This window comes from Arvicola amphibius, chromosome 10 (assembly GCF_903992535.2).
Source record: "Arvicola amphibius chromosome 10, mArvAmp1.2, whole genome shotgun sequence".
Taxonomy (NCBI): Eukaryota; Metazoa; Chordata; class Mammalia; order Rodentia; family Cricetidae; genus Arvicola; species Arvicola amphibius.
This window is the reverse complement of record NC_052056.1, coordinates 77,219,536-77,232,017: the sequence shown is the minus strand read 5'-3', so window position 1 is coordinate 77,232,017 and position 12,482 is coordinate 77,219,536. Positions and strand designations below refer to the sequence as shown.

The 12,482-nt window shown below is 48.3% G+C and overlaps 1 protein-coding gene across 1 annotated transcript in view; it reads right to left on the bottom strand.

Moving 5' to 3' along the window:
- The window catches only part of Pi4ka (phosphatidylinositol 4-kinase alpha), a 134,044-nt gene that overhangs the window by 3,190 nt on the left and 118,372 nt on the right, over positions 1-12,482 (bottom strand). The window contains exons 38-47 of the mRNA XM_038345205.1: positions 12,314-12,393; positions 12,007-12,200; positions 10,176-10,266; positions 9,155-9,322; positions 8,378-8,431; positions 6,389-6,509; positions 3,334-3,463; positions 1,711-1,781; positions 800-872; positions 657-727 (exon numbers count right to left, since the gene is read on the bottom strand). Coding sequence (XP_038201133.1) covers positions 657-727; positions 800-872; positions 1,711-1,781; positions 3,334-3,463; positions 6,389-6,509; positions 8,378-8,431; positions 9,155-9,322; positions 10,176-10,266; positions 12,007-12,200; positions 12,314-12,393 — 1,053 coding nt within the window. The remainder of the gene's footprint in view (positions 1-656; positions 728-799; positions 873-1,710; positions 1,782-3,333; positions 3,464-6,388; positions 6,510-8,377; positions 8,432-9,154; positions 9,323-10,175; positions 10,267-12,006; positions 12,201-12,313; positions 12,394-12,482) is intronic.

The following is a 12,482-nucleotide window of genomic DNA, read 5'->3' as shown; positions in this document are numbered from 1 at the left end:
TTTACAAGGAACTGAAACAGAGCCCCTTGGGGTCCAAGCTGAGGACTCAGGGCCGAAACAAAGCCAGACCACTGAAGCCATTTCCACACTGGTCTGTGTCCCCACAGAGTTCATACCCCAAACCACAACCATGATATTCTTTGGAATTAAGGTATTTGAAGATGCAGTCATAGTAGATGACAAGTGTCCTTTTAAGAGAGACTTGTCAGGTCACACAAGGCAGACAGAGATGCAGGGAGGTTAAGCAGCATCACCTACATGGATTGCTACAACCGCAGGAGGGTGAGCCGGAGAACACCCAGCCCAGAATTTAGATTCCTGCTTGGCCACAGCCTGACCCTTCCCTCACTGAGCATGCTGGCCTACGTCCTGATGTCAGCCTCCAGATGTGTGAAGCTACACACCTCTCCGGTGTCACTCAGACTATGCTCCTCTCTACAGAGCCTAAAGCAACCAGTGTGCCCACAGTAGCTGGGCTCTGAGGACGGGGGTGGGGGCAGACTCCACGGTAAGAAAGCGCTGCTGCAGAGCACCCTGCCATTTCCAGAGGAAGGGTGAGTCTGCAGGAAGACGCATGCAGACGTCTTTGACAGGATGTTGTAACACAGCAGCAGGGGTGAGGAGCGGCACCCGGACGCGAGGGGTCTCTTACTGACCTTCTTTTTCAAGCTCGCTCACTCCACAGCGCTTCACCTTAAACTTGGCCAGATAGGGCGCCTTTGCAGCACTGAGAGAAGAACGGAGCTCATGAGTACAGTGGAGACTGCTGGTGTGGGGCAGAGTGGGGGCGGGCACTCACCTCTGCATTGGCGTTCCTGACTTGTAGTCAATGTCTAGCACAATTGCTTCAGGGTTGCTGGGCAGGTAGCAGCCTGAGCAGGCACAGAAGGAGGTACAGGTAGCTACGTGTCACCACGGAGCCATAGCCAGTCCCCAGTCCAGGCTTCAAATGCAGAGCAGCCGAATGAGGACCCTGACTTGTCCTGTGCTCACTGTGGGTCTGCCCTTCCTGACTCAGACTCTTCAGGATCCATCCAGGCAAGCCTCCCAGGAGATGCTTCTCCAGAATGTTCTAGACTTTAGCTTTGTGGCAACTACCCTGCTGCTGTCTGGGAAAGTCTTGGGTTTGCTTCACTCTCTATGGAGACTCCTACCCTGGCTGCACTGGCCTAGCATGCTCTAACACACTCCTCCATCTCTGTGTTCTGTGAATGGTCAGGTGCTCCCATTTCTCAGTGTGGTGGTTTGAATAGGTATGGCTCCCATAGACCCATGGGTTTGAGTGCTTGGCCATAGGGAGTGTGTCACTGTAGGGTGGGCTTTGAGGTCTCAGAAGCTCAAGCCAGGCCTAATGGCTCACAGTTCTCTTCCTGCTGCCTGTGGATCAAGATATAGAATTTTCTGCTACCTACCCAGCACATGCAGGCTTGTGTGCCGCCATGCTTTCCACTGTAGGACAATGGACTACCTCCAAACTGTAAGCCAGCCCCAACTAAATGTCTTTTTTTGGTACGAGTTGCTGCGGTTATGGTGTCCCTTCACAGCAACAGAAAACTAAGACACTCAGCAAATATGTTCACTAAGCAGAAAAGAGGAAGTTCATCCCTCGGGTGTCGGATGCTGGAGGCCCCAAGTGTGTGATGCGGCTAGCCAAGCCCTGTTTCCACATCAGTCCCTCATGCCTCACTGGCCCTGAGGTTGCCGGCTTACCAGGCTGCACCTTCACTTCAGACAGAGCTGACAGACAAGCCTTCTTTCTTTCTTCGCCTTTAGGGTAGGGCCTGAGAAACAAGACAGAGATGCTCTGGACATGGTGGCACATAGCTCAGATGTGGGGACCAGTGAACCAGGAGCTGGAAGGCATCCTCTGCTATCTAGTGAGTCTGAGGCAGCTTGGGTTACACTGAATGGTCTGAACAAACAAGCAGAAGGTTCTGCTCTAGCCGCAGACACTGGCCTCCAGGGACAGAGAGCTCACCTGACCCTACCAGGCTCAGGTTGTCAGGAAACCATCCATAGAATTCCTGCCCTGCATTCCTCAGAGAAGCCAGATGGCCCCACAGGGTGGCAGGGGCCCAAGTTGAGCTGCTTTTGGTAGCTCTGCCCTCACATTTTTATGGTGTGCTGCTGTTAAGGTACTGAGAGAAAAGGTGACTGGGGCCCCACCCAGTTCTGGTCTGAAATGCCTTTGCTTTTTTTTTTTTTCTTTTCTTTTTGGCTTTTCGAGTCTGGATTTCTCTGTAGCTTTTTAATGTTTATTGTAGAACTTGCTCTGTAGACCAGGCTGGCCTCAAACTCACAGAGATCCACCGTCTCTGCCTCCGGATTAGAGGTGTGTGCCACCACCACCCGGCCCTGAAATGTCATTTCTGTATAACTTACTGTGTGACCTTTGCTGGTGAGCCCTGTGACCTGGCTCAGCTAAGGTGAGGCTGAGGGTAACTGCAACTTTGTTGTGTCATGATGCCCTGGAAATGCACCTTCCTGCTGAGCTCAATCTGAGAGTGTTCTCCAAAGGCTCATGTCCTACAACTCCCCAGCTAGAGCAGGCACCCAGGAGGCAGAGGCAGGTAGATAACTGAATTTGAGGCCAGCCTGATCTACATGCTGAGTTCCAGAAAAGTCGGGACTATATAGAGAAACCCTGTCTCAACTCTCGCCCACCCCAAAATTCTCCAATGAGGAGTTCTAGGTCTCTGGGGCTATAGCCTTGCAGGGGTTAAGGGGCGCCATTGTCTCTGCTACAGTTGCTATGTGTGCTGAGCACACAGTCACTAAGAATACATCCATATTGTCCCCATCTCCCCTTTTGTATGTCTTTTGTTTTTGAGAGGGTCTCTCTATGTTGCTCTGGTTGTCTGGGAAATCACCTTGTAGGCCAGGTTGGCCCCAAACTCACAGAGGTCAACCTGCCTCTGTCTCCCAGGTACTGGGATTAAAAGTGTGTGCCACCATGCCCGGCTACACTGTTCTCTTAAGCTGATTGTCTCAGGTGTTGTAGTGACATACCTCCCTACCCTTTTGTGTGTGGTCAGGGCCCCTGGGAACACGGAGAGGACCCTCAGTGAACACAGCAGGAGCAGCCTGCACACACACTGAGGGCACATTAGCGAGTGGAAGAAGCTGGGAAGAGCTGCGCCCAATGCTCTTTTCCCTAGGTGACCTTGGTCAAATGTCAAATGCCAACAATGCTGATGCTCTGCCTTGCCCCATGCTAGTAGGCAACAACCCTGAAAGCCACAAGAGTGCAGAGCTCAGGCTCAGAGAGGTGAGTACATGGGATGAAGACAAGACAAGACATCTCAGAAAACTGTCTCTCAGTGAGCCACTTACTTGATGATGGCTGACACGTTTGTGATCTTGTTAAAGAAATCAAATTCTCGTTGATAGAAATCTTTGGCTGGGCCTGATAGGGACCCTGTGATCTCTTCTACTAACTGCTCCAGAAGGTCACCAATGTCAGCTGAGGAGACAAAGATGGTGAGTTTTATGGCTGCCACAGAGACCCTGAAAAAAAAAAAAACCCTTAGCCAGATGGTGACGCATGCCTTTAACCCAGCACTCAGGTGGGTCTCTGAATTGGAGGCCAGCCTGCTCTACAAAGTGAGTTCCAAGACAGAGAAACCCTGTCTTGAAAAACCAAACCAACCAACCAACCAACCAACCAACCAACCAACCAACCAAAGGCCCTTAAATATTAAAGATGTTTGCTAGACAGTCAGCTGGAGCTCTCCCAGCACCCTGCCTGTATGTGCAATGGACTCTAGACCTGATGAAGGCCACAACATGCCACCATTTCCCTCTCACTGTTGACACTGGTCTTGATGGTGGGTAAAATTGCTAGCCCCTAAACAAAGCTCAAGGCAGGGCCTAAGCCCCAGGTAAAGCCATACCAACTGTTTGTTTTGAAATAGGGTTGAAAGTAGCCCAGGTTGGCCTTGAACTTGTAAGCCCTGTGCCTCCACTTCTCAAGTGCTATGTTTACAGATATGTGACTCTCCTAACTTACTTGGTGCTGAGGACTTAACTCTGGACTTTATGCATGCATAACATCTGGTTCTAGTTATTGGCTTTGTTGTATTCTACTTTTTTTTTTTCTGAGACAGGGTTTCTCTGTAGCTTTAGAGCCTGTCCTGGCAGTAGCTCTGTAGACCAGGCTGGCCTCAAACTCACAGAGATCTGCCTGCTTCTGCTGCCTGAGTGCTGGGATTAAAGGCGTGCACCACCACCGCCTGGCTGAGATTTTTTTTCTTTTTTAAAGGCGGGTTTGCTACACAGTCCTGGCAGACCGGGAACTCACTGGGGTCAGTCTGCCCCTGGCTTCTGAATGCTGGTCCCAAAGGCATGCACCACCACACCCAGTTTGCTTTTTTTTCTTTTTTCCCTGAGAGGAGCCTTTAAGGAAGGCCTCAGAGGAAGGCCCCGAGTTCAAGGCCACCCTGGTGAACAAAGAAAATTCTAAAACAGCCAGGGCTAAACAGGGAAACCTTGTTGAGAAGGGGTGGTGTCATTCTCACATAGTTAAAGCTCTCCTCAAACTTGCCTAGGTATCGGGATTAAAGAACTGTGCCATTTGGCCTGGCTAGAGTGATGGGAATTAAAATCAACAAAAACAACATATAGTTCTATACTGAACTTGAGTTGGAAAAGGCTAGTTCAGTCTCAAAATGGGTGTAAAATGTTGATGAGAATCTCTACCCTGGCTCTGGCTGCTAGGATGGAGGGAGGCAAGCCATGCTCCAAAGGAATCAGAGCAGTTGAGGAAGCTGTACCGATGGCCTGTACTTTGAAACCACAGATGACAGCTTAAGATACCGTTCTGAGAAATGAGGAACACTTACAGACTGTGTGGTAATGAGAGACCCCAACAAAACATCCAAGGATTTGGTGCAGAGACTTGATGTGGCAATATGTGCTCAGCCACAAGAGGTCATTGGGTGTGTGGTGAAGCCAAGGAGAGCTGTTTCTAGAGAGATTCTGGAAAGCCTGGCGCTTACTCAACAGTGAAGAAAGTGCTGGTTGGTGGCATTAAAGGAGACACAGAAGGATGTAATCTGAGGGGCTACTTTGACAAGTATGGCAAGATAGGCTGGATGGTGGTGGCACACGCCTTTAATGCCAGCACTCAAGCAGGCAGATCTCTGTGAGTTCGAGGCCAGCCTGGTCTACAGAGTGAGTTCCAGGACAGCCAGGGCTGCACAGAGAAACCTTGTCTAGAAAAACAAACAAACAAAAGTATGACAAGATGAAAACCACAGAAGTTATGGAAGACAGGCAGAGAAAAAGAGGGCTTGGCTTTGTAACTTTTGATGATCATAGTACAACTGACGAAATTGTTTGGAGAACTTTACTATTAATGAGCCTCATTGTAAGTGAGGCCCTTTTTAAAAAAGAGATGCCATGGCCGGGCGGTGGTGGCGCACGCCTTTAATCCCAGCACTCGGGAGGCAGAGGCAGGCGGATCTCTGTGAGTCTGAGGCCAACCTGGTCTACAAGAGCTAGTTCCAGGACAGGCTCCAAAGTAACAGAGAGACCTATCTTGTCTTGAAAAAACAAACAAACAAACAAAAAGGAGGAACTTTTGGTGGAAGTAGCTATAGTGGTGATGGTAACTATGCTGATGTTGGAAATCACATTATGTCCAATGAAAGGGGACAGTGCTGGCTGACGACACTCAGGTTCCTATGGTGGTGCTCATGGGTCTGGTGCTGTGGGTGGTGGATACAGACACATGCAGAAGGTTTTGTTTTCAGACAGGGTCTGTGTATAGCCTTAGCTGGCCTGAACTTGTGCCTTAGACCAGGTTGGCCTCAAACTCACTGAGATTCACCTACCTCTGCCTCCTGAGTGCCACGATTTAAGGCATATGCCACCATGTCCAGCTCTTTACTTTTTATTTATTTGGTTTTTTTTTGTGTGGAGATACACACTGTGGCACACATGTGGAGACCAAAGGGCAACTTGCAAGAGTTTGTTCTCTCCTCCCACCATGTGTGTTCCAGGAATTAAGCTCATTTTTCAGGTTTAATGACAAGTGCCTTTATCTGCTTAGCCAGGTATGGGAACAGAGGCAGGAGAGTCAGAGTAAGTTCTGGGCTACACAGCACGCCCTGTCACAGATAAGCAAGAGAGCAAGCTCCTGAGTTGGCACAGACTCTGACAGGACAGGTAGCTGGCCAGCAGGGAGTTCTCGTACACCCCAGGAGCTGCAGATGTCATCTTATACCAAAGGATCAATGAAGGAAGTCCAGATGCTCTGTATGTTAAGGGGTGAGGACAGGACATGGGGTAGTCTCCAGGCTGGGGTAGCACACACACAGAGAGGGCCTCTGAGAGAGCGACCTCTAAGATGATGACGGGGAGAGGCCTGAGAGGCCGAGGTACTCACGGTCTTTCTGGTGCCCTTCTTCATCGAGGTAGATGTTAGTTTTCATATTCCAGATGAACTGGTGTGCCAGAAGCTGGGATTTGGCTGCTGCCCAGAGAATGTACTCGCGCACATAGCCCATCTGTAGGAGGGAAGGCCACAATCAGCCTTTCCTCCTGGAGGAAACTCTTCCTAACCTCGTGCAAGAGGGAATTCCCACCATGGCTGTGTGCTTCCCAGCTGTGTGGATGGACCCATTAGGGTTATCTGAGGGGCCAGGTCAGTAGCCAAAGGCTGGCCACTCATGCGCTAGACTCAGGGCATGAAGTGTACAGTACAGGCCTGGGTCTCCTGTGTGGTATTAAAGAACCATGACTCTCAATTTCAATAGTTGTCAAATACAAGAAACACGTAGGCTAGGTATGAGAAACTCATAAGGTTGTACAGACCACCAATCCACAGTGGCAGGATCCAGAGAGCGCAGGTGTGCATAGAGCAGCATGCAGCCAACACACGGACCCCTCTCTTTTTCCATTGCATTGTTCCCTACCATTATCTGGTAGCTCAGGGTGGAGATACCGCAGACCAGCTGAGGGAGAAGGCTGGGAAGAGACCTGCTGGCACCTTGATGCTAGAGTGCCAGCCTCCAGGTTTAGTTTAGTTTTTAGTTAAAACAATTATGTGTATGGGTGTTTTGTCTACACATATGTCTATGCATCATGTGTGTGTCTGGTGTCCACGCAGGTCAGAAGAGGGAGTTGGATGCCCTGGAGCTGGAGTTACATATGGAGAGTTGCTAGCCATCATGTGGGTGCTGGAAACGGAACCTGGTTCTCTGCAAGGGCAATTTAACCACTGAGCCAGCTCTTCAGTTTCAGGATTTATTTATTTATATATCTTTTTTTTTTTGTATTACTGAGACACAACCTCTCTATGTAGTCCTGGTTCCTGGAACTTGCTATGTAGACCATGCTGGCCTCGAACTCAAACTCCACCTGCCTCTGCCTCCCAAGTGCTGGGTTTAAAGATGTGTGATGTGTGAGGGTCTTCTGTTTGAATTGATTTCACTGGTTAATAAAGAAACTGCCTGGCTTATTTGATAGGCCGGCCCCTTAGGTGGGTGGAGTAGACAGAACAGAATGCTGGGAAGTTAGTCAGACCGCTGTGCCTCTCCTCAGGGAGACAGACACGATGAAGCTCTGGCCTAAAATGGACGTACGCTAGAATCTTCCCGGTAAGGCACCACTTCGCGGTGCTACACAGATTATTAGATATGGGTTAATCAAGATGTGAGTAAGAGGCTGAAACTAATGGGCCAGGCAGTGTTTAAATGAATACAAGTTTTGTGTGCTGTTATTTCGGGGCATAAGCTAGCCAGGCGGCAGGGATCTGGGTGGCAGGAACGCAGCCCGTCTGTTCTGCATCACTATAGGTGTGTGCCACCACAGCTGGTAAAATGTACTTTTTTTTTCATTTCATTTATTATTTTGTGTTTGTGTGAGTGCATGAATGCCACAGTATGCATGTGATGGTCAGAGGACAGCTCTACAGTTGTTCCCCTCATCCCACCATGGGATCAGTGATTGGACTCCGCGGTCAGGTTTCTGTGACAAGCACTTTTATCCTGGGTGCTTGTAAATGTCTTGTTTAAGTCATCTGGTTGTTGCCACTTTCTGTGCAGTGTGATTAGAACATATCTTTTATCAGCTCACCTGAGCCTCACCACTTTCCTAGGACAACAGCCAGACTCAGGGAGGTCATGTGATTTGCCGAGCCCTGACCCAAAAAGGGGACCCTAGAACAGGCTGCTCACCCATAGGAAACAGTTAGACAATGTACTGGAGCCCGCCCTCTTGGCAGAGCATGAGTGGCCTCAGGATGGGGCAGTAAGAATAAGGGCTCTGTTGTAACTGCAGTCCTGATCCTAAGGGAGCCCAGAGGGAGCCTATGTGAGCTGGAACAGCAATACATATAGCTCTTGGGAGAAGTAGGAGCTGTGCCAATACATACCTTGTCATATCTGAGGGCCTGTACAATCTGGGGGATGTAGAACAGAATGGCATCCTGTAGAAGGAAGAAGGACTGTGACCTCAGAGTTGTAACAATTCAAACAGCAATGACCGCTGGACCTGCACATGGGTGCTGCCTCCTGCTGGAGAACTGGGGAAGGTGCAGAGGATAACAAGAAAAGTGCCCGAGGGCTTTGAAATGCACATAGGTGGAACAAGCACATACAATATACAGTGTAGTACCTCACCTGTAAGGAGAGGAGCCTGCCCCAGGTAAAGACTCGCTGGTGCTGAAGCTGTAGTTAGCAGAGCTCTAGAACATTCTAAGTAGACCCTCCATCATGGCTACTACTTAGAACCTCTAGGGTCCCTAAGACTCTTACCCTTGGGGTAAGAGGCATGGGTATACTACTCACTTCTTACAGCAGGGACCAAGTAAACTTTCTTTTTAACCAAAAGATCCAATGAAAGCTTTAAAAAAAAGTCTAAAACTAGAAAGTACATATGAATTATAACTAATTTTTTTTTTGAGAAAGGGTTTCACTGTGTATCACTGTGTAGCCCTAGCTGGCCTAGAACTCAGAGATGCCTCTGCTTCCCTGGTGTTGGCATTAAAGGCGTGTGGCTCCAAAGTCAAAACTCATCTTCTACAACAAATATTATGTCAGTAATACATAGTCTAGCTGTGCCCACACAGTTGGGTGCATCTCATATCTACCCACTTAACTACACTGGGACAGCTTCACCCTAGGCTGGCTCAGCAGGGCTCTGAACTCACCGGAGGGAAGGACCTCAGGACTTTCACTCCATACTGTGCAGTGAGAGGGTGTGGTGGATACATGCTGGAGAAGTAGGAGAGGCCTGTGGGTGGATCTGTAGGTGCCCAGCATAAAACATGGCTGAGCTCTGGAGCATCGGCATCAATGGTGTGCCAGGTGACCAGGAACTAGGGAGGAAGTTGGGAGACAGGGTTACAGTAGTCCTTTAGCTATGGCCTCTTCAAGAATGGCCACAGGCTGGGTGTGGTGGTGCATGTCTGTAATTCTAGCATGCAGGAGGCAGAGACAGGACGATCTCTGTGAGTTTGAGGCCAGCCTGCTCTACATGGCAAGCTCTAGGCCAAAAAAGAAAAGAAAAAGAAAAAGTGACAGTAAAAAAAAAATTTATGAGAAAATGGAAAATGTTTCTGACATGTTATGCAAAGAAGCATAATTGTAATGAATCAAGTTGAGAGGCTGGGAATGAGGCTCAGTGGGTAATGTGTGTTCCAGGCTAGTGTGCACTGCATAGAACCAGCTGGGATTGTACACACCTGTAATCTTGGCACATGGCAGGTGGAAAATGGAGGATCAGAAATTCAAGGACAACCTCAACTATATAGTGAATTTGTGGTTATATGGAAACCTGTCTATAATCAGAATTTAAGCAAACTAAATATCATAAACATAGTAATTATTACATACTAGAAGTAGAATATGCAAATATGCAAGGAGTTAAGAAACTTCTACCATTGAGGTTACCCGGTAACTTTTTGTCTGGTGAGATAGATAGAATAATGATAATTTTGTTTTAGAGACAGGGTTTCACTTTGTGGTCCAGTCTGGCCTCAAAACTATGAATGGCCTCCTACACATGGGGCTGCTGCTCAGCCATAATAGGCTGAGCTCCCTGAGACTGAGTCAAAGTAACTTTCCTCCTGATTGTTCCGTGAGGTATTTGGTCATAGTAATGAGAGTAGCCAGGCTTCTCTGGAAGACATTCTAGATGTACTTTGAGCTGGTGTGTGGGGGCCATACTACCTTGATGGCTTCAGGGACATCACTAACAGCTCCTGGGTCCAACCGGACGAGACGGGTCACTTCATTTCCAATGGCTTCTGTATTCTTGAACCTACAATGTACAGAGGGTTTGGGTGCGGTAGCTGCACCAGCAGGTACATTCTTCACTGCCACGGAAGAGCCAGAGGGGAACACTCAGCTGGAGGGATTTAGATCAACACTATATTACAGTATCTTAATGTATTACTTGTAGGCAAGTAATACATTACAAAGTCTGAAAGGACCCTTTGAAAAATCACATCATTATAGCATTCACAAGGAGGTGACAGGATGAATGCCATGATTCCAGACAACCCTGGTTACAGAGACACCTTTTCTATGTACGATGTAACCCTTTTGTAACCCTTTCTATATAAGATGTAACCCTTTCTATGTATGATGTAACCCTTTCTATGTATGATGTAACCCTTTCTATGTAAGATGTAACTCTTTCTATGTAAGATGTAACCCTTTCTATGTATGATGTAACCCTTTCTATGTAAGATGTAACCCTTTCTATGTATGATGTAACCCTTTCTATGTAAGATGTAACCCTTTCTATGTAAGATGTAACCCTTTCTATGTATGATATAATCCTTTCTATGGAAGATGTAACCCTTTCTATATAAGATGGGTTAGTGAACAAAGGCTGATGACAACCTTGATGACCTATGTTCATAGTCATTCCTATGTTCCTAGTCCCACATAATGAAAAGAGAACCAACTCTGGCAAGTTGGCTTCCGATCTGGACACTCATGCACGCGCACACACACACACACACACACACACACACACACACACACACACACTCCTCTAAAGCAAAAAACAAACAAAACAGAGTGAAGGAAAAAAGAAAAACAAAAGCATTACTAGGTTGCTATGAGGAAATGGCAGAACTTCCTTCAGAACTACCCTACCCTGTATTGCCATTCATCCTTCTCACTGCTGTAGCTCTGCGCCTAGCCTTCTGCATTTGCCTATCTCTGGCTCAGCATCTTAGCTCACAGTCTGAACCTATAGAGCCCTTACCTGGTGGTGAGAGGGCAGGTACGAGCCTGCAGATGTCCCTGACCCAGGCTAGTGCAAGGGACAGTCTCCATGAACAGTCTGCTTTGAAAGGGCTTAAGAGAACCAGTATGCTGTCCTGGGCCTGAGGACCAGGTAGAGGACACAGAAAAGTGGCAGAGCTTTGCTCCCAGTCATACATACCGGTCCCTGGTTGTCGGGAAGCAGGCAGAGGGACCATGTAGGTCATGGGGCCTCTGCAAGCTCATCTCACCTATTGCTGTCAATCTAAAGGTTTTATTTCTGTCTCAGATTCTCACCTTGAGAGAGCTTATGGCACACTAGGCAGTCAGCCACAGCAAGATAGTCTGCTCTCAGCTCAAGATCCAAGATGGCATTATTTAAACACACACAATCCAAACTCTCCCAAGTTGTTTCTATGGACTACCTCCCAGGAGGGAAGCCTTTATAAATTACACTGTGACTACCATTTTTTTTTAAACAGTGCCAGGGACTGAACCAGGTTCTTATGCATGCTAGCTAAGAGGTCTACCACTGAGCTACACTCCCTAGTCATACATGGTGGTTCTGAATTCATTCAGATATTACTTTCTTAGTTCTGTGTGCAATGGCACCTAGGTAGGAGCTGACACGCTCACAAGGGTCACTGTGTAACCTCTGCACAGACTAAGTGAGAATCCCGAGTGTCCCTGACAGGAGCTATGTCATATTTCATGGCACTCAGGATACAGCTGACAGGTTACGACACTGAACCTCTGATGAAGCTGGGGTGACTGTAAGGCCTACCTGGCTGGCAGCTGTACAGCGAGGTAGGGGGAGATGCTCCAGGCAAGGTTCACGTTGTCTTTCCACTGCTTCTCACTCAGGCTGATGTATTTGGACCTCCAGTTGGCCACGCTGTTCTCTCCTGCCTGGTCCAGCTCTAGTTCTGGGGCTGACAGCGGGTTGTACCAAGTGATAAGACGCTCAATTTCAGTGGCCTGGTGAGACCAAACAATATCCAGTGTGTTTTCTGCAGGTGTCCACATGCTCCTTCCACCCTAAGTTGCTACGCTGTTACACAGTGGGAAGTGCCTGTGGCCATGGGTCTCACCAACAGGGACAACAGCAGCGTCCTGCGCTTCATGTAGTACTTGTGCAGCTGGGAACCCCGGTTGGTTTTCTTAGACATGCCTGGGGAGCAAAGACGAGACATGGTCATTGTCCTTTCAGCCACTCTTCTGCCCTGTCTTTTCCTTTGGTGATGTGCTGGTGACTAAACC